Genomic DNA, 21,111 nt, shown 5'->3' on the forward strand with positions numbered 1-21,111 from the left:
GAGTAGATATTATGTGCTGTTAATATCTTTCTATAGATGCAGTAAGTTACTAAGATGTTCGGTCACTAAGTACCCTTAAAATGTGAAGTGAAGATAAAAAATGGCAAAGAGCAGATTGCCCTTTATCTATATCTTACTTCACGATTTAATTTTAATCCTATTCTAAAGTTTATGACAGTTTCATATAGCCTCGTCAATAAACAAAAAGAATTGAGGTTCAAAATTGCAAGCATCGCATACTGTATTGAAATTTGATTTATACTATATTTTTTTTTTTATTTGAACCTATGACCTTATTTGTGCCCCAATAATAATCTACGGATTTAATAAGATTAAAAACAATCCAGGATCTACATTTGTAATTTTTAATGCCCACTATTGTTTGGCAGAGATTATATTACTTTAGAGGATTCTCACAGTTTAAACATGGTTATATTGTATATAGATCAGGTTGACCTACAAATAATATTAATATGTTTATCACATCGCTTGACTATGTGTTTTATGACATTGTAAACAATTTTGAAAAGGATCACTATTTAATTTACATAATAAAGTATGTACGCATATTGAAAGGGTTCGGTATCGATTATTGATAAAAGCGAAATATCTTCGGCAATACAGTGAATAGGCACTAATCGATGCAAGGTAAGAGTTTCTCATTAATTTTACAAGATTGATTATTTATTCCATTTAAATGACTTGATTGATATATGTATATCATTGTATATATTCAAGGCATTTGTTTGCTACGACGATAAATCAATATTTAAATGTTCGGTCAGTTGATATTACAGCTTTTAGAGGGGAAATTTATTTATACATGTATTTCACATCTGTAATCCGTAGAAAGAGGGAAAATGTAATGTAAAGGCTTTTAATTGTGCTGTGCAGCTTGCATTGGTGAGAAAACCGTTATTTAGCGAAGTAATCGTAAATATTCTTAAGATAATACCGGTACAATTTGTAGTGTTTCTGTCATATTAAATAAAGAGCCAATCAATCGTATAGAACTAACGGATTGCTTTTTTTATTGTAAATCAATTTTATTGTCATTCTCAATGAAACATAAAATCACATGTATATCGCTTTTACTTTTCAGTATTCGAGACACCTCATGTGAAGCTGTAAACTGGAATATGAAAGGAATTGCTTGTTTTGAAACAACTGAACTTTAAAATTGCGAGTTTTAACATAAATATAGTTGCGTCGATCTTGTGCCAATGACCGCTAAACAACTTCAATAGAAAATATGGACTATAATTTAAAACTGGGACAGTTGCAGTCGACAGGATGTATGTGATACTTTTAATTCCTATATGACTGATCAAGGTTATTCCTGCAAAGGAATAAAGTCGTGAACAAATTAATTATTTCTAATTAGTATTGTATATCTAGGATAGGAAGACGCACAAATGTTGAATTGTTACGTTTGAATAAAGATAATATTTGATATTATTGTAGAAGTTAGTACAAAGCAACAGTATGGCTACCAACCAAGACAGACCAGTTCCGATACCTACAGTGGGTCTTGGACAGTCATATAACTTCACTGAAAATAATGTGCCGGAAGTTGTAAAATCTCTTGTGCACGTAATTCACGAGGGGAAGTCGGAAAAAGTGAGTGGCATTATATCTGAAATAAAATCCAAAAAGAAGGAGAAAGAACTTCAGAATATGTCCCCTGAGTGTGAAACTATACTACACAGGGCAGTTAAGATGCGAGCTAATAGCGACACTATATCCGCTTTGCTGACTGCCTGTCCCGAACTGATCACTGAAGCCAGATGTGACTCCGAACTTTACAGAGGACAGACCGCACTCCATATCGCCGTAACGGGTGAAGACATAGCAGTTACTGATGGTTTGTTGCGCAAAGGAAAAGAACTAGGTGTGCTTGAAAATATCTTATCAGCAAGTGCCATCGGTACTAGGTTTGAAAACACGGTTATGCTAGGTGAAATTCCCCTCATAGTTGCAGCCCTTACTTTAAATATTAAACTATTTGATAAACTGATTGAATATGGTGCTAAGATAGATTCTCAGAATTCAAAAGGAGATAATGTGTGTCATAGTTTGATTCGCTATGCGAATTTGTATCCTGAAAAGATTAATGATATTATGACAATGGTAGAACGTATTTCTGGTATAAAAGCAGACAAACCAGAAGAAAATCTGAATAAAATAGAAAGCATTAAGGAAATGTCTAAAACATCTGCAATTCAGAGTAGTTATATTTGGCTAACGCCAAATAAGGAGGGGCTTAACCCTCTGAAACTGGCTGCCCAACTTGGACAACAATCCATATTCAAATTTATAATGGAAATGAAAGGTGTTTACTGCTACGTGAATTCTGAAGATGGACTTTTTGATGTTGAACTCTATGACGTCACAGATATTGATGCAACTTCTGAGTTTAAGCTGGTAGATATCATTCCATGGGTAGATGACATGAAATGGAGCGACACGCAACAGAAAGCAGATGACTATGTACAACCAACCCCGTATAAAGTTCCCACCCTTGAGATGATATTTGATAGTAATTCTACCACAGTATTTAAATTTATCGAGTTGTCACCATTACGGTATGTCATTAACAGGAAATGGGAATTCTACAAGTGGTTTCTCGCAATTTGGGGTATTTTGCACATGCTGTTCATGATTGGATACACAGTTTACGCTGTTCGGCGCTCGTCAGTTGCTGACAACACGACCAGTACTAACAGGACCGTCTACACTATCGGTGACGATGCCTACGTCACATTTTACGCAATTCTTGGCCTTGTGTCTGCGTTCTTTTATATTGTACAGGAAGTGATTAGAATGATCAAGGGCCGCATGCCGTGGACGATATCACATGTAACAAACTGTTATCATAACGGCCCACTCCGACTCGTTCTGGTTTTGTTTGCTTTCACAATAGTGGCAGACTTTATATGGCGGGTTGTTGATGAAAAGTATGGGGACTATTTTCTCGTCTGCTCAATGATTCTAGGATGGTGGTTCCTGGTTTTCTTCCTTAGGGGTTTTAGACAATTTAGCTTCTTCACAGTTATGATACAAAAAGTATTAGTTGGTGATATGTTTCGATTTTCAATCGTTATTGGTATGGAACTTATTGCTTTTACATCTGGAATATACATTGTATTCAGAGGTTCTCCAAAACTTACTATTGATATTGGAGAAAACGAAAACGTTCATGAATACAGCAAACTAATGATTGCTATGTTCAAGATGATGTTCGGATTTACATCATTGGATGTTTTGTTTGATGCGCAATCTCCTTGGTTTGCCGTCTGTATATATGTTGCATTTGTGCTTCTGACATACGTATTGATGATAAACTCGCTGATTGCAATGATGTCAAACACGTGTAGTTTTGTGTCTCAGAACCGTGACATTCAATACAGAGTTCAACAGCTATCAATTATTCTTTTCTTCGAGAGTATTTTCCCAGTATGTTGTTTACACATGGTAGGTCAGCCTCGTGTGTGCGACTGGTATGATTGGGACACAAAGCACGTAGTTCAGCGAACTCGTTCTTTTATGGAGGTAAGATCACTACATGAGGTGACCAAGAGCAGATCGCGTCACCGACCAAACACAGAGACCATGCTAGAGACTATATTTCACACTATCAAGAACATTCAACCTCCTAAGATCGATGTGTTTGGTGGCGAAAAGATTTCAAACGAGTCTTCAAATAACGACCAACCTGTTGAAATCCGTAGAAGTAATTTAGAAGATACACCTGGCTACGAAGATGAGGATGTTCATTCTAGACGAAGACACAGGAAGAAAAAGAAGAAAAAGGAGCGTTCTGACGATAATACAGAAATCTCTCACAACGCTTCCAGTAATGTAGATGTGATTGAAGCAAGAAACGGCCGTCCACGAAATAATCACCACCTTCCATCGGTGGAAGATATCTAATTGCTAAATAAATTAGCAACAGTTAATCAAGAAGCTTTTACAAATGTATCTAGTGCGTTTCTGCTATCTCTTTTGTGTACTGTATTTGAATGCTCAATTTTACCAAACAATTTCTAGTGCCAGAAACAACAGTATTAGACGTACAATGTATATACCGTTAGTATTGTTATAGTTTTTACGATTCTGTATGTTTTCCAGTACCAGTACAATCTAGTAACTGCAGCTGTAATGTCGGATTGTAAATAGTAAGGACTAATATATTGAAGAGCTGTTAAAATGTTCAACGCAAAATTATTGCTCATGTTTGTGTTTTTCTTTCTTGTTCATCCCCCTTTTGATGGTCTGTAGCTTCTCTTGAATAATGTGTATTTACCACCGTCCGCACAAGACATGCAATATTCATTAATTAATCCCTTGTTTTGCATTAATTGCTGACATATTCTCTCAAGAACACATGATATAAAATGACGGTGTCATTATATAGGTCCCATTATAATTCTGTAAATTATTGTTAATGCTGGTAAAAGCTGCTTAAAATGGCAATGATAAAATGTTGTAGATTCGGTTTTATGGAGCTGCCTGTACCCTGTCCCTCAACCACTCCCAGCCGCACCGGCTATAGCAGTAAATAGGATTAGTATATATACACTGTACATGTATAGTTCAATAAAGATACATGTAAGTCATTTCTGCATATGCATTCACATTCATAATTATGAAGGTAATCACAGAACATTCAAAGCTATTCAAAGTGTTCATCGAAACTTGGCTCTATCAAAATAGATAAATACAGAATCCCTAAAGAAAGCCCAACACGACAAAATTGAAAATGTTGCAGGCTCGGTTTGATTGAGCCTGTTCATGGACGGTACTGGCAAGTGCAAGTTACCGTCCACGCCCCCTAGCACCGGCTTAAGCAGAATTCAACATTTAAACATGAAATAGTAAAATTTTGAATTTAGAAACATCCGCAGATGTGTTCATACCGAGCCTGCAACATTTTCAATTTTGCCGTTTTGAGATTCAGTTTTATATTTTTCAATAAATCTTACCTTATTACAAATCATCATAATTTCGTAAAAAAATATCTAACGATTAATAGGCTTTGTCGAATTTTGATTTTATATATATGAAACATTAAAGTTCCCCAAAAATTGCAGCTATGCATGTACTTTTATTTTCATTTGTATTTAGTCGATGCAAGTATATATAAGTCTTATAAATGCCCATTTGTTATTACATATGGATACGAAAACACCATTATCTGTAAAAAGGATTTATGCAAAACTGTTTAATCATCAAAGATCCTAGACCAAGTAAAATTAAAAGCGTTACATCCTTACATAATATAACTATTTGTCTTCCTTCAATGACAAAATTTTAAAATGTTTATTTATTCTTTAGATCAGGGTATATTGGTGAATGCTTCCAATAATAATCATTATTGTTGTCATGGCTAATAAGAAGGTACAAATTTATTGTTATTAAAATATGAAATCAAATATGAAAAAGAGAGGTTTAGAGCGAACAAAATAGAGAAAATACGAATTCCAAAAGAAAGTAAAAACTGCAAAATTGAAAATATTGCAGACTCGGTTTGATTCAGCCTGTTCATGGACGGTAATGTCAAATGCAAACTACCGTGAACGCTCCCTAGCACCGACTGAAGCAGATGAGAAAGTGGTGAAATTTTGAATTTAGAAACATCCGTAGATGTGTTCATACGGCGGTTATAATGGAACCTTCAATGTGACACTGTAGTACCATACCATGAAAAGCGGCTTATAGTCCCTAAGTAAAAAAATGCGTATGCCCTAAACGAGAAAACTATTGGCGGAACTAAATAAAAATGGAATTTTGAGGGGGGTCTGAGGTTATGAAGCCAGGAACGTAGTCCAGACAATATTTTGTCAAACAGAACCGTTGGATAGGCGCTCAGCAGGACAACAAATAAAAAACGGGGGAAAAACTGGGAAGAAAAAAGGTGGAACTGGGAAAGGACAAACAAAATACAACAGCTTACCAGCACAATATTCATATATATGTGCATAAAAGTCGAATGGGTATGGAAGAAGTATTTCAGAGGAAGAAATAAAACCCGTTCATAACTATACATGAGATGTTCACGAAATCCCCAGCAGAATTAAGAAGCAGGATCAGCATCAAGCACAAAATAAGCATTGCTTAATGCTAGCATTAATTTTCTTCTGAAACAAAAAACAAAACAAAACATCTGTCCGCGTTTTAAAACAATTTATTCATTTTAACCTTTCAATATGTAGTTTCGTAATTTGTTGATTCCTCCTTCCGCCTACCTTTTCAAGTATAATGTGCAGATTTACTTGTTATTCACTTATAAACGTAAATCTCATAGAAAATAAAATCACCGCATGTTTTCTCTTCATCCAATACCCAACTTCTCTTAGCAACGGCGAGGCCTTTCCGTAACTGTTGCTAGGTGTCTGCACCGTTGTCGAGACGAAACAGAAAGTAGACAAATTTCGACAAAATAAATTGACAGAATAAATGTTTAAATTGCACAGATGATTTTATACATTTACTGTAATAAATAAGAGTATTCACTTCAATATAAGTGTCTGTTGTACGAAGATTGACTAAAAAAATACAACTTCTCTCGGTTCAAATTTCATGTCTTTACATAAAATAAAAACTTTAAAAATCATATTAAATTTTTGTGAATTTTGTTCTATATGAATTTTTTTTCTTAAAAATGAAAATTTTTTCTTTTACAATATAAAAGGATTTGTCTAAATACATAGAAATAAAATGACACTACCTTCTTGTTGTTTACCTTCCTCCATATTGGACGAAAGCACCGTATCACGGAAAATCTGCACAGTTTCACGTACCCGACAGCGCAGCTAGAGTTCTGCATCTAAAGCTTTATACCATTTTGTTTTATTTTTCTGCAACCTGTTAGCAGAGTGTATAATGTATAGTGTTTAGTCGCTACATTCAATGATTTAGTAAGAAGTTTCATAATTCCTTTTTGGTTTGAGTTAGATAACTTTTCTTTTTGTCTACTAGCTAGGAGTGTGTGGTATCTGTCGTATCGATTTATTCTGGGAAATATACAAAAACACATACTATATTATCTGTTATATCAGTAAATATCATTTTACATGGTTGGAAACTTAAAATTATGCACAGCATTGTTTAAGATTTGCTGCAAATAAAACATCGTTGAAACAACCATTACTTTAAAGAGAAGGAAATTATTTAGTAGTGTCCAACCATAGTCCATCCAAATTCGATAGTCGTTCCATACCATTGTTAAAAGTACACAGAAACAGTTTGACCGATTTTGTGATAAATTTGTTAAAATGGAAAACAAATCAACAAGTTCATACCTTGTGTAAGTGACGGTTTGCAATTTTATTTTAATGCGAAAATGAATACCGATCTAACAAGATGTTAATCTGTCTCAATCTATGAGTCAATATAAAAAATCTTAGATCGCTTTTTACATATGTCAGTATGTCACACGGTCAAAAATGTGTATTAACCGACTGGGAACATAGGCCGGATAAAATGTGACAAACGTCACTTAGGCTTACATAATGCTTTAGTAAACTGTGACATTGTAATATGTGTAATATCAGTGTTAGCGATTTTCCCTAACTTTACCCAGTACTTAGGACTCAGTGCTAATCCAATTCAAATTAGCCCAACAAATTGTACGCTTTACAGTAGGGCTTTTTATTATGGAAGTTCTAGCGTACGTGAGTCACGTACGACTAGCAAGGACACACTGTATTGGCTAGCCGTACGGCACTTTTCAATATTATATGGAAGTTGAAAATGCATATGTTATTTTATGACTTTAAGCGAGGATTTCAACCAAGAAACAGCAATTGTCTTTGTATGTTTACTTTTTAGAGATTAATCGCAGTTAAATAACATCAATTGAAATAGTTTACACAATTTTGATAATAATCCTCTTTTGTTTCATTAAGTTTAATTTTTAAATTGAAAAACAAAAAAAAGAAACACCGAAAATAATCGTTGTTGGGCTGTGATTATTGCGTCAATTACAGACGGTTAAGAAGTTTGTCCATCATTAAGGAAAGTTTGCATGTTCCGTGGAACACATTCTAAAATTCTATTGTCAGTCCCTATTAAGGCTAATTAATTGATTGTGCTTTTATGTTCGATATTTATCTATTGTATTTGAAAATTATTATATTTTTTGCCTTTTCACCGTTTTTTTTTTTTCAATATTCTTTTTATTTATTTATTTATTCCACTCCGATCATTATTTATTCGATTCATATGTTCTTAATTAACAAAAAAAATTAATAATTCATCTAAAATACAAATTTTCATACAAATAAGACAACAAATCATTAGCATGAAAATCAAGGACAAATGCGGAGACTTGATTAAAGACACAAAATAAAATATGCATTTTCGACTTCCGTATAATTTTGAAAAGTGCCGTACGGCTAGACAATACAGTGCTTCCTGGCTAGTAGTACGTGACTCACATACGGCTAGAACTTTTGGCTAGCCGTACGGGCCACTTCCTTTTATTATATAGACAACAGACATCTATGAAAAATCAGATTATAAAATCGGTCGGTCTTGCAGTCGAAATATTGAGACTAGAGCTGTCATCGATATCGACAATATCGATGTATCGTTGATATTTTTTGTCGATCAATAATCGATACACATTTTAAAAAATCGATACTTTTGACTGATAAATTAAATGTCTAGAAATTATAAAATTCACCAAAAATATATACAGAAGCAGTAATTTATATCTAATGTTATGCTTTTGTTATATAGTGGAATTATTTCATAGCAATGGTGACAAAAAATATTGTCTGGAAAAAATCGTGCAGTGGACAAGACACTGTACAGAACATGTTTTTGACTGAAATCATTGAAACCGGTATGAAAGTGAATGACAGACAAGTGAGTATAGGATATTATCGATATATCGGTGTATCATTGATTTTAGTCACTTGATATCGATATATCGTTGATATACTTTGCACTGAATCAATGACAGCTCTAATTGAGACTAAATTCAGATGAGACGAGTCCTCAATTACAAAAATGTCAATGTTTGCATAACTTCATAATACTAGCTAAAGATACTTCAGCGAACAGGTATTATAGTTCTGCTAGTCCTGTTCGCTGAAGCCAACCCGTATCGAAAGTCAACCAGAACCGTGACATATTTATGTCATGCTGTAATTCAATAAATTTGCATGATCTGGACAAAAGCTATTTTAATACAGGTAGTTAGATATATTTTGGACCCTTCAGTCTATATATTTGAACACAGAACGTTAGATTGATGAAATAATGCCTCAAAGTTTATCAGCGGTTTCACATTTCATAAAATTCGCCGCCATTGCTGCCCTAATTATCATGTGACCAGCGAGAATTTAGGTTCGGATACCTTTGCATGACATTTGGTGACCCGTGACCCAAATGCTATTTTTAATTGAAAACATGGCTTTGCAATTATAAATAACAGTGTATTTATTCAATAACAGACATTGTACCAAAAACATGTTGGATTAATATTGTTTTAAGTGATGATTCATGAATTATTTGTTTGTCTTTATATAAAATCATACACTTACTTAAATAGTGTATGGTCCGTTACTAAAGATAGATGCTAGAATTCCCAAAACTTGAAGTCCCGCGAGATCTCATTTGAAAGCAGACTCCATATTGGTAAACATTCTCTACATATTTCCCTAACAAATAGTTGGGTACGCAATGTCATTGAAGTTTCATTTAAAAACAAAACATGAATTGATTCAAAATTGATTTGTGTATCAAAAGGTATTTTTATTTGACCCAAATTTGATTAATAATGGTAATAAGTCCCCTACCGGTTTAACCGGAGGGAACTTTAGGTTTACCCACCGTCCATCTGTCTGTCCGTCCGTCTGTCCATCTGTCTGTCAGTCGTCCACAAAACTGGATCCCGCGATAACGCAAAAAGTACTGAAAATATTTTTATGAAACGTGATATATGGATAGATGGCAGTATGGAGATTATTCACGTCTTTTTTTTTTCTTCCTATGTTGAAAATTCTGGTCGCTATGGCAACAAATAGTCTGAAAATATGGCAAATTTAACACATAAACTGGATCCAGTGATAACTTAAAAAGTACTGAAAATATTTTTATGAAACTTATAATATGGGTAGATGGCTGTCTGGAGATTATGCACATCTTTTTCTTTTCTTCCTATGTTGAAAATTCTGGTTGCTATGGCAACAAATAGCCTGAATTTCAAGATTTCTGATTTAAATTTTTCAGCTTTTTCACTATAAGTTCTTTATTTCTTAAGGTGTTTACTTCAAACTTTAAATATAAGTTTCTGGTCATCAACCACATCTTATGTGACAAGGTTTACAACTCTAGCACAAAAATTATCAGTATTACCTCCCTTGAACTTAGAATTTTTATGAAAAAAAAATGTTGTCTTTTTTAAATAACTTCTTTATTTTCTAATGTTTCTACTTCAAACTTCATATATATGTTTCTTATTATCACTCAACATTTTTGAGAAGGTTAAAAACTCTAGCAAGACTATTACCAGAATTATGGCCCCCTTGAACTTAGATTTTTTTCGGGAAATTGGTATTTTTCACTCCACCTTCTTCATTCCTTATAGGATTTACTTTAAAATCCCACATTGTAATAATATGACAAGGTTGCATAAACATAATTTCCTTACTAAGGCAGGGAAACTTAACACATTACTGTGATATAGAAAAATTTAGAACTCAATAGATTTAAGTTCATTCATGTCATTCATTCACTGGTAAAATTGAATGGCCAATGGGCCATCAGAATGTTGCTGGGGTTCTAACCGGTAGGGGACTTATGGATTGCTTGCAATACTATAATAATTGCTTGTTTTAAAAGGTTTTTATGTACAGCGCACAAACTGCCAAATTCTGGTAGCCTTTGCAAATAGGGTTGACCCATAACTTTACTGTCACAACGTCAAAATAAAAGCGACATATAAAGTTATGGAAGCCAGAACTATCATAATACAATCAAATGTGTACTTTATCTATAATTTGACTGCTGTGTGCTCTTGAATAATATTTAAGAGGTTAGGGCTGAAGGTCAATTAACTAAAAAAACATTAACAGTCATGTTCAATTCGTCATGTTGAAGAGCCTACAAATCGACAGTCTACAGTCTTAAACGGTCTCCAGTCTCGAAAGAATGTGGAAAAGAGACTGCTGATTACTTATATTTACTTCATATCTAGCATTTATATAAGCAATGGATAAGGGTTTATTTAAATACTTTTATTTTTTTTGTACATAGTTCCATGTGTATTTTACCTTTTCAAAGGTAACATATTCCTACTTAACAACGGAACAGTCTCTTATGTCAAATCATATTGATGACAGTGACTGTTAATGTTCGCGGATACCATTGATAGGTTGGCCCAAAATGAGGCCGAACACTTGCTCCTAGTCTACATTTGGAATATAAATCTGCATTGCTTATGAGAAGGGAACAAATCAAAATGGGGTGAAAGTCAAGTTCTTAAAATACAATTTATTTAAAGCGAATAGAAAATCTGTTTTCAATCAGAGCAAGAGAATTAACCAATCGGGGGGAAAAAGTGTTTAGTCCCAGGGACTTAACAGACCTTTTTTCTTTCCTCCCTGGCAATTTTAGTGAGTAAATTGATATGTTTACTTAGAAAACGCGAACACTGAATATGGATTAACATGTTATTTGGTATGTGGTGCCATAAGTGATCTAGTAAAATCAACATCACTCAGTTAAATAAAACATTTTTAAAGTGTTAAAAGGCATGCTGAGTTTAGTGAATTCACTTAATAGACCAATGTAGTCAATTATTTGTATGCATTTAGTCCTTGTCTAGCATCTACGGGGTCTTCAAAGAGTAGAAGAGTTGAAAACGTATAGAGTGGATCAAAGGGATACAGCTCATTGAATGTTCACAAAATATGTGTTTGATGGTAGAAAACATTTATCCTAAGTCAGAAATGAATTCTTTTCTAAGTCCATTCCCATTACACTATATATTAATATATAGACAAGGGTAACAACTCCCATAAGAAGGTGTCTATGCCCAATCAGGGTTTTTGCCTCACAATTTTTTACATGATATGTTGTAGCATATTAATATCAAACAAATGTAAAACTTTTCTTATCTCTCTTACACTAAATGAGTACTGGCCGCCAGAGTAAAAAAAAAAACATTGTTTTCTTGTATAGTGGACTTGCATTCTTTTACTTGGAGAGCATATATGCCGCTTTCCAGGGAATGGCACTAACCTTTCTCATTGACGGTTCCATGATAATCGCCATGTAAATGCATGTGTTGATGTATCTAAATTCAAAATTCACCTTGACAACATTACCATTTTAAACTGTTAAATTTTCCTTAAGCCGATGCTAGAGGGCATGGACAGTTGTTTGAACTATCCAGTACTGTCCATGAACAGGCTCAATCAAACCAAGCCTACAACATTTTCAATTTTGCAGTTTTGGACATTCTTTAAGGATTCTTTTTCTTACTGTTTTGCAATTTTTTTTCAATTTCTATGTCTTAGTCTTTCCCCGAAATTTTTAAGATGGCCCAATATCTCATGGCATGTGGGTTCATTTTGCCCCCTTTGAGACAAAGCTAGATTTAACACTAGACCAATGCTCAGCATACTGTAGGCATTCTATTTGGACATTTTGTAGAGAAAAAAACGGTTTGTAAAATTTGTTACTGAATACAAAAACAAAAGAACAACAAACATTTCATTTTTAAATGCATACATGTATTATATAACCTAAATTTGCCTATATTTTTACCTGCTTAGCATCGGAAATTTGATTGTTTTATCTGAAAGACAAGAGTTACTTCCATTTTGTCCTCAGTGAAATTTAATAAACGGTAAACTAAGATGAAAGGATTACAAACAGAAAGAAAAATGATTTTTAAGTGCTATATTTTTATTTAATAAGATATTCTTTTATTTGCTGACCATTGATCGACATCTTCTTTAACCCATCCCCTGTGACTACGTACTAATTCCATATCCATCAAGCAGAGATATCATTTCAACAACTGTGAGTAATGCTACGGAAAAATCCATAATGCTGTCTTTGTGAAGGTAGCAACGAAAACCCTATGATATTACAATGGAATTTTTATAATATAGAAAAGATATAATGTGCAAAGAAACATTTTGACTTTGGGAATTGAAAAAGAAGTATTAAACAAAAACCTATTAAGAAACTGTCCACTAGATTTACTTATTTTAATTTCATGCTAGCAATATTTGCACAAGTCTCTTTCCACAAATAATAATATGTTAGAACTTATTGAACAGAACCTTGTAAACAAAATATTTGTATTTTTGAAAAAAAAAAAAACTGCAGGTGCCAAATAAGGGCCTGTCTTTCAGGCCGTCACACTCTGCTAGGGGCTCATTTACACTAGCACCCTTTCTTTTTTCCTGTCTTTGTAACGACACTTGTCTCCCATTGGCTTTGGTCACGATATCTGCATATCCATAGGATACAAGATTCAGTAGTTGTTTTTTTGTCGTTCCAAGTTCTTCAAACCTCCTGTCGATGCCCTGGGCATTCTCTATGATGTGCACATATGGGGAGGGGAGGGGGGAGTGAAACAGATAAGACTACTTTATTTTACAGCTCAAAATACTTGTTCCACTTATAATATTAGGCACATTACTAAACCCAATTAAATAACAATGGCGCCTGTCATTATGTATATCCAGTAATGTGAAAACAATGCAGAAGTAACCAAGCCATAGGATAAGTTTATGGGAAATCCTTTTAAGGATTTACCAACTTCTGTGACTTTAACAAAGGAAATCATGTTGAGTTAAAAGGAGTAAAGCCTTAAAAACATCCAAACAAAATTATTAAAAATTTTCAAACATTTTTTTATGCAATTCTTATTCATAAAACATATATAAAATTCTATGTATACTGATATAGCATATCAATGCCACTTGTTATTTTTGCAGAGAAACAAATACAAAAAAACAACAACGAAACAACTAGGTAAACCTTTATCTGACACATTATCACATAAATATGTAGTACACAAAATAACACTGTCAAGACAACTACCCTCAAGTAAGATAGTAGATTCCACTGCAACTGAACTGCAAGCGTTCTGGCAAATTGCACACTATAGGTACATGTAGTGCCCAGGTTTCAGGCTCAACCTTTACTTAATTCTGTAGTTGCAAGATTATGATTTGTAAACCATATTTTTATGCATTGAAGTAAAGCAGATATTGAAAAATCACATCTTTTCATGAACTTCACAACTTCACAAAATCCAACATTCTAACCTGTGATCACCTTTATTACCGTAAGGTATAATATTTGAGGATTAAAATTTAAACAGCTGTTACACTTTTGTAATAACAGTAAGATGCTGATGAAGAAAACTTATGTTCAGTGACTTAGAGATCAATATATTAAACAGTTGTGCTAAATGTTGTGAAGTTTTGGAAACAAAGAATTTTGTCATTATGTAAAATATGAAACTGATTTTAACAATGTATCAGTATATACTGAACATTGATATTTTGAAATTTAGAAAATATTTAGCTTTGTTTCAAACTCTAGGCATATAATGATTGAAATTTAAGCATTGTAGATATATTAGTATCCCTAGAGAATATCAAACATGTTTGTATTGTGATGGTAATGTAGAAGATAAGTTTCATTTTGTAATGACTTTGTGATTGCTACACAGATATTTGCATAATGTATTTTTCTGCCAAGTATTATGATGTTCCAACTTCACAGTCTTTTTACCAGTTAATGTCATGTTCTGATAAAAATACTGTCCAAAACTTGACATTGTATCCTAGAGTCATTAGTTTTGACGCCCTTAAGCTGTTTAACTAGTGCATTTTTTTATATTTAATTTGATCATTAAATAAATACAATATAAAGTTACTATGGCATGTTGTTTATCACTGCAAACCTTTTTTATGTTTGTAAAAAGTTCAAAATCACTGAAGTTTTGTACTTAAGTAACTGACCCTGGAGGCATCCATTGTTGTTTACAGTCATATGAAATGACGCCTTTTCATTGGGTGGTTATTTTTAAAGGATATTTCACTGTAATGCAATATGTACAGCAAAAGAAGTTTTTAAATGAGCAAACATTTAATGTAACAACATTGTGAAAACTTAAAATTATGTTTTATTTCATATAAAACTGTCCATTATTTGGGAATGCCATACACCCTGGCAGTCGTCTTAATAGGTGCACCTGTCTCTTTAAGCTTGAATGTATTTACCAATAATCTTGATGAATAGCATCTGCTTTTGGTTTACAGAGCTGAAAAATATATCTAAAATGAAAGGTGTTGTAAAGATATGTATATGTTGATTTAAGAAATGATTTTTTTTCTTTCATTTTTAAACTTTATATACAATAATCAACCCATTGTGAATTTTACTCAGTATCAATTAAAAACCCATTAAAGTTTTCAAACAATATAAGCTGTACACCTTTTGCAACAGTGAATATTAAGGGCACTTTGCAAAGTTTTGGTCACATGACACTCATTAGACATTTTAAAATGGAGGACTGAAACAGAAAAGGGCAGGTCAAGATTTTTCAAAGGCTGTATTTGCAATATTAAGGCTTGCATAAACATTGATTGATTTTGCATTAGTAAAAAGATGAAAACATAAAGTAAATTTGATAAAGGTGAAGTATTTTTAGTGAAATGTCTCTGTCTTTCCAAATGTTTTAGTTATACGTTGTAAATACATGGTTGCAGTGCAGTCAGCAAATTATGACGGCATACGAGGTCGTTTTCACCAATTCTTAGGTCAAAACAAAAATGGCGTTAAAATAGATGAGCGTCAAAACACATGACCTGACGATATATTTATCATGCCTTGACAAAAAGAAACATGTATTCATCTGTGAAAATGTCACTTTATATGCAATTGAACAATGCTTTTAATAATGTGATTATATGTTTAATATTATTTTACTTTTCCTTGTCAAAAGTCACAAAGCAATAGGGATGGGTACCACCAATTTTTTTGTACCGCGGTATATCGCGGTATTTCACCTGTGTACCGCGGTATGTACCACGGTATTATGAAGACACTTTTTAATGTTTAACTTATGCAAACTAAGACCAACTGCCATAAGAATGTTTAAACATTTTGATAAAACACAATACATTTTAGACTTTTGGAGCCCAAAATGCCTCCAAATATCCGATTTCCCCTTTGGATTTTTGACCGTGGTGAATTCGTCCATGACGGTATGAGCTGTTTACAAGTTGGGCTATGTCTAAATGCTTTACGTTTTGTTATTGTCGCCACTCGTCAATACGTCAACATGTTTACTAGCCTTAGACTGAGCACTAACATGGGTGTCCCCTTTTAATGCATTTAAATGAAGAATGATATATAGAAATTATAAAAATGTCGGCGGATGAAATGTATTTACACTACATAATAAATATGAAAAACAACCGGGAAACGATCTGACCTTTCCGCGACTAATTATTCGTTAGAGTATTATACTGTGCATTTACTGCTGCTCTAAAAATTGACTTGGAATTCCACTTTAATTTAGGTTGAAAGTTGAAACACAGATTACAGGGTAAATAACGTCCGAATCTTACAAAAATATTATGTAAAATTATATATATTAAAAAACCGGTATTCCTAGGGGTCGTACCGGTACGTACCGCGTCTGAACGAAACCGCGGTATACCGGTATACCGGTAATACCGCACATCCCTACAAAGCAATATGATGATTGTAATGTATTTTTTGTACTTGACATATTATTTATTCATGGAATCTGTTTGTGTATGGGCCGGAGGCCATTAATAATACAGAAAAGAATGGAATTGAAAGAAAAATCAAACAATTAAAATTATTTAAACTGGTTAAAGAATCAAGCAGATGGGCTGACAGAAGCGTCTGTTTGGCACCAAATGCCATATGATGGGAGAAAAAATATTTTATACCTTATTCATAATAATTTATTTCAAAAAGTATAAATTTTCAGAACAATCTCAACAATTATAGTTATATAATTATATTATGTAGACATTCTAAAAAAGTTCAAAATACAAGTTGTTATTCAATGCAAATTTGCCAGCTTTTAAATTTAAAGTTGCCCTACAATTTTACTTGTCTTTTTGTGACATATCGTTTTATAATGCACCAGTTTGCAGAAAGCTTGATATAATTATGTAAACATGTGTTACACAAATAACCTGTTTCAATTCAGACTCCCTATGGCATTCTTTGTTTTATGACTGACATTATTAAGTATTATTGTTAATAATAGCCAGTTTAGAAGGTCAAGTCGACAATCTGGAGTTTTCAGTATGATTGAAAAGAAGCTGGTTGTTGTTTAAAGGCCCATTATACCCAAGAAATGCTTTTATTTATAATTCTCAAAAGCTTTTTACTTTAGGTGTGCTGTTATAGTTTCCAAAAAGTTACTCATTTGCCAGCTACCTTAACCATCTTTTGCTTCTTGGCAATTAGTACAGTTATAGTGATTAACTTAATCATTAAGTATTTTGTATGGAAGTCAAAGTACTACTTTAACTTAGTTTACATTTTACTACTTTCATGACAAATAATTTCACATCCATCACTTCTTTCTTCTGGGGATGAGCATCTAATATGCTCTAAATTCATATTTTAATTGTTAAAAAAACTCTTGTTTGCTCTTTCTAAAGAAGGAAATTTTTATTGTTTTTGAGGCATGATGTGACTTTAAAGAAGAACTGTACATTGTATATATTATCAGTAATGCAAAGGAAATTACAAAAATTAAGTCAGGTGGCCTTTAACATGTTGCTGTAAACTGGTAATTATGAATACCCAGATACAATGTACTTCATCTGGTCTTTATAAGCGTGACAAGGTTTTTAGCAAATTTACTATCATTATGTTTATTTATCTTTCAGATGAAAACTTTCCTTACTTAGTTACATAGAAGCAATCCTTTATCCAGTATGGAGAATGTAGATTTGAAATCAGACGGTGATACTAGTTTACATTACACAAACTCCGATGATTCCGAACCGGACGGATATCCTGAAGCCGTCGTGCAGACGGACATAAGTTCTCCACCGATGCCACATGTTGTACAGGGATCATATAAAGGAGTCAAGTTTGTCATAGAGTCTAACGCAAGTGAAGTTGTTGCTGGTGATTCAACGACTGTCGGTATTGGTGGGGATGCGGTAGATGAAGGTCAAGGTCATTTCCAGGCATGCATGATCTGTGGAGACCGGGGATCGGGATATCACTACTCAGTGTTATCATGTGAGGGCTGTAAAGGATTCTTTAAAAGAACAGTGCAGAAAAACTTGTTTTATGTCTGTAAAGTAAATGGGGTGTGCTTGATCAATAAGATGACCAGGAATAATTGCCAGTTCTGTCGTTTTCAGAAGTGTCTGCAGTATGGCATGAAAAGAGAAGGTTTGTAATGTACCTATTTCTCTCTAGTACAGTCACACTGCAATTCTGCATCTTAACTTAAGATAAGTTTAAGGATTATGAATTGAGAAAAATGGTAAAAAAAATTTCTACCATGAAATTAACATTTGTGAAATTGTATGGATTTGACCTGATTTTAAATTGGAACGGTTCCATTTGAAAATTACGGGATTTCAATATAAAAAAAAAACAACCAATAGAATAGAGCCTAGTCAGACTAGACTGCCTTTATATGTCAAGCTGGTTCAGCTCTAAACTGGTGGCAATGATGAATAAGCTAATATTCCAGCAAATTATTGGTTAATAGATGTTTTTTGTTTTTTTTTATCTTCTGCAAAATGGCTCAAAAATATCTGTTAAGAATATTATAAAGTTACAGTGTATACAGCTACATGTATAACAGTCATTAACACTGTTATTTTAGTGCATAGTTTGTGTATCTTTTGAATACCATAATCATAGTCATTGTAAACCTTTTTCATACTTTTACTATATTTATCAAACTAGATTTACACAATCTGGTTGTGTCATCTGCTTTTTGAATCTATAATATAATGATAAAATCTTCTTGCATATCAGACAGGATTATCTACAGTTTACATGGGTGCTAGAAATACCTGTCTTACACCCCCCCTCCCCCCCATTTAAGACAAGTCACGTGCTTTAAATGATGCCATTGTCCCATTGTCGCGCGCCTTTTATGAATGAATTACATTTTTAGGTGGACGTCATTTTTCTGTTATGAATGAAGTTGTAAGTTCATACGCTACTATAAGAAAAAAATACGTAATGAGAATATCCATTTTCGTAATTTCTGTTCTGAAAATAATTGATAGAAAAAGAATGAAACACTGGCTGTTGTCACAGACTGGAATATCTAGCGCTCGGGTAAACTGTTTAGTTGAAACTCAGCAGAGCCTTGTTCATGTGTAAACAGTTACTCTCAAGCTGGATATTCTGGTCTGTACTTGCAGCCAGTGTAAGATTCTTATAATCTGCAAGTACAAAATATAATACTTTTATACAGTTATTTCTGTGTCTTTTTTTTTCAAGGTAAAATAGGTAACAGTTGTATTGATTTATAATATCTGACTAATTAAGGCTTTGTTAAATTTTCTCCACTGTCATAGTGACAAATTAAAGCAAAACTCCAGTTATTGAGTTTCTTTTTTCAATTATTTGACAACAATCTGTCGAAGGCCGTGTTATTCAGGTGATAATTATAGAAAAGTTAATAGCATTTTTCATTAGAGCCTAAGTGAAAAAAAACTTAGAACTTATAGGATAATCGTGATATTGGTATTTGACATTTGTCATTTGTAAAAAAAAAAAAAAAAAAAAAAAATTATTACGTTTTACTATATTTACAAGAATATCTTGTAGATTTTCACAGTTTATCTGAGTTGTGGATATATAGAAAAATAGTAAACATTTTGGACACAGTTGTAACATTCAGATCACATCATTTAAGTGTGCTGTGTAATTGAGCATGGATTTACAAACTACTTGTAAGTCACCGGGTTTCTCTTTGCCATTTTTAGAGGGTGATTTTGTAAGTTATCTTAATAATGCTGCAAACACCGAGCTGCTTGATCATTTATATTATTTTTATAAAGGAAGGTCATGTTTGTTTAAAAAAAGTCATATGTGTTCTAAAAACTCATTTTTTTGTTTTGTTTTGTGAGTTGCTTGTTCATGTGCATGGTGCAGTTCAGGATATGGTGAACATAATTGCCATTGTCATGGAAAAGTGCAAAATTTTAGTTTATGCAAGTCAATAGAAAAGGCAAAATTGTAGTTTATGCAAGTCTATAGTAAGGGCAAAATTGTAGTTTATGCAAGTCTAAAGGGAGGGCAAAATTGTAGTTTATGCAAGTCTATAGTAAGGGCAAAATTGTAGTTTATGCAAGTCTATAGTAAGGGCAAAATTGTAGTTTATGCAAGTCTAAAGGGAGGGCAAAATTGTAGTTTATGCAAGTCTATAGTAAGGGCAAAATTGTAGTTTATGCAAGTCTAAAGGGAGGGCAAAATTGTAGTTTATGCAAGTCTAAAGGGAGGGCAAAATTGTACATGTAGTTTATGCAAGTCTATAGGAAGGGCAAAATTGTAGTTTATTCAAGTCTATAGTAAGGGCAAAATTGTAGTTTATGCAAGCCTATAGTAAGGGCAAAATTGTAGTTTATGCAAGTCTATAGTAAGGGCAAAATTGTAGTTTATGCAAGCCTATAGTAAGGGCAAAATTGTAGTTTATGCAAGTATATAGAAAGTACAAAATCTAAGTTAATGCAAGTCTATAGTAAGGGCAAAATTGTAGTTTATGAAGGGCAAATTTGTAGTTTATGCAAGTCTAAAGGGAGGGTAAAGTTGTAGTATATGCAAGTCTATAGGAAGTGCAAAATTGTAGTTTATGCAGGGCAAAATTGTACATGTAATTTATGCAAGTCTATAGGAAGTGCAAAATTGTAGTTTATTCAAGTCTATAGTAAGGGCAATATTGTAGTTTATGCAAATATATAGAAAGGGCAAAATTGTAGTTTATGCAAGTCCTTGTTAGTGCAAAATTGTAGTTTTTGCAAGTTTTCTGGAAGGGCAAAATTTTAGTTTGTACAAGTCTGAGTAAGTACAAAATTGTAGTTTATGCTGATAATGCAT

The 21,111-nt window shown here is 33.1% G+C and overlaps 2 protein-coding genes across 3 annotated transcripts in view; both read left to right on the plus strand.

Annotated features, from left to right (window-relative positions):
- The first annotated feature begins 301 nt into the window (after nt 1–301).
- Nucleotides 302–4,050, plus strand: LOC132758818 (transient receptor potential cation channel subfamily V member 6-like). Of its 2 annotated transcripts, none has more exons than XM_060750524.1 (2): nt 302–648; nt 1,103–4,050. In XM_060750524.1, exon 2 carries the CDS (start codon nt 1,486–1,488, stop codon nt 3,931–3,933), a length of 2,448 nt encoding a protein of 815 aa, XP_060606507.1. In that variant the 5' UTR covers nt 302–648; nt 1,103–1,485; the 3' UTR covers nt 3,934–4,050. The 2 variants fall into 2 exon arrangements, with proteins under 2 accessions (XP_060606507.1, XP_060606506.1); XM_060750523.1 differs by lacking the exon at nt 302–648 and adding an exon at nt 713–903.
- A 3,150-nt stretch (nt 4,051–7,200) lies between these two features.
- The window catches only part of LOC132758819 (retinoic acid receptor RXR-alpha-B-like), a 29,415-nt gene continuing 15,504 nt past the window's right edge, over nt 7,201–21,111 (plus strand). The window contains exons 1-2 of the mRNA XM_060750525.1: nt 7,201–7,309; nt 17,925–18,441. Coding sequence (XP_060606508.1) covers nt 17,973–18,441 — 469 coding nt within the window. The 5' untranslated portion in view covers nt 7,201–7,309; nt 17,925–17,972. The remainder of the gene's footprint in view (nt 7,310–17,924; nt 18,442–21,111) is intronic.

The sequence above is a fragment of the Ruditapes philippinarum genome, unplaced genomic scaffold (genome assembly GCF_026571515.1).
Source record: "Ruditapes philippinarum isolate M1 unplaced genomic scaffold, ASM2657151v2 ctg300_1_1_1_1, whole genome shotgun sequence".
NCBI classification, from domain to species: domain Eukaryota; kingdom Metazoa; phylum Mollusca; class Bivalvia; order Venerida; family Veneridae; genus Ruditapes; species Ruditapes philippinarum.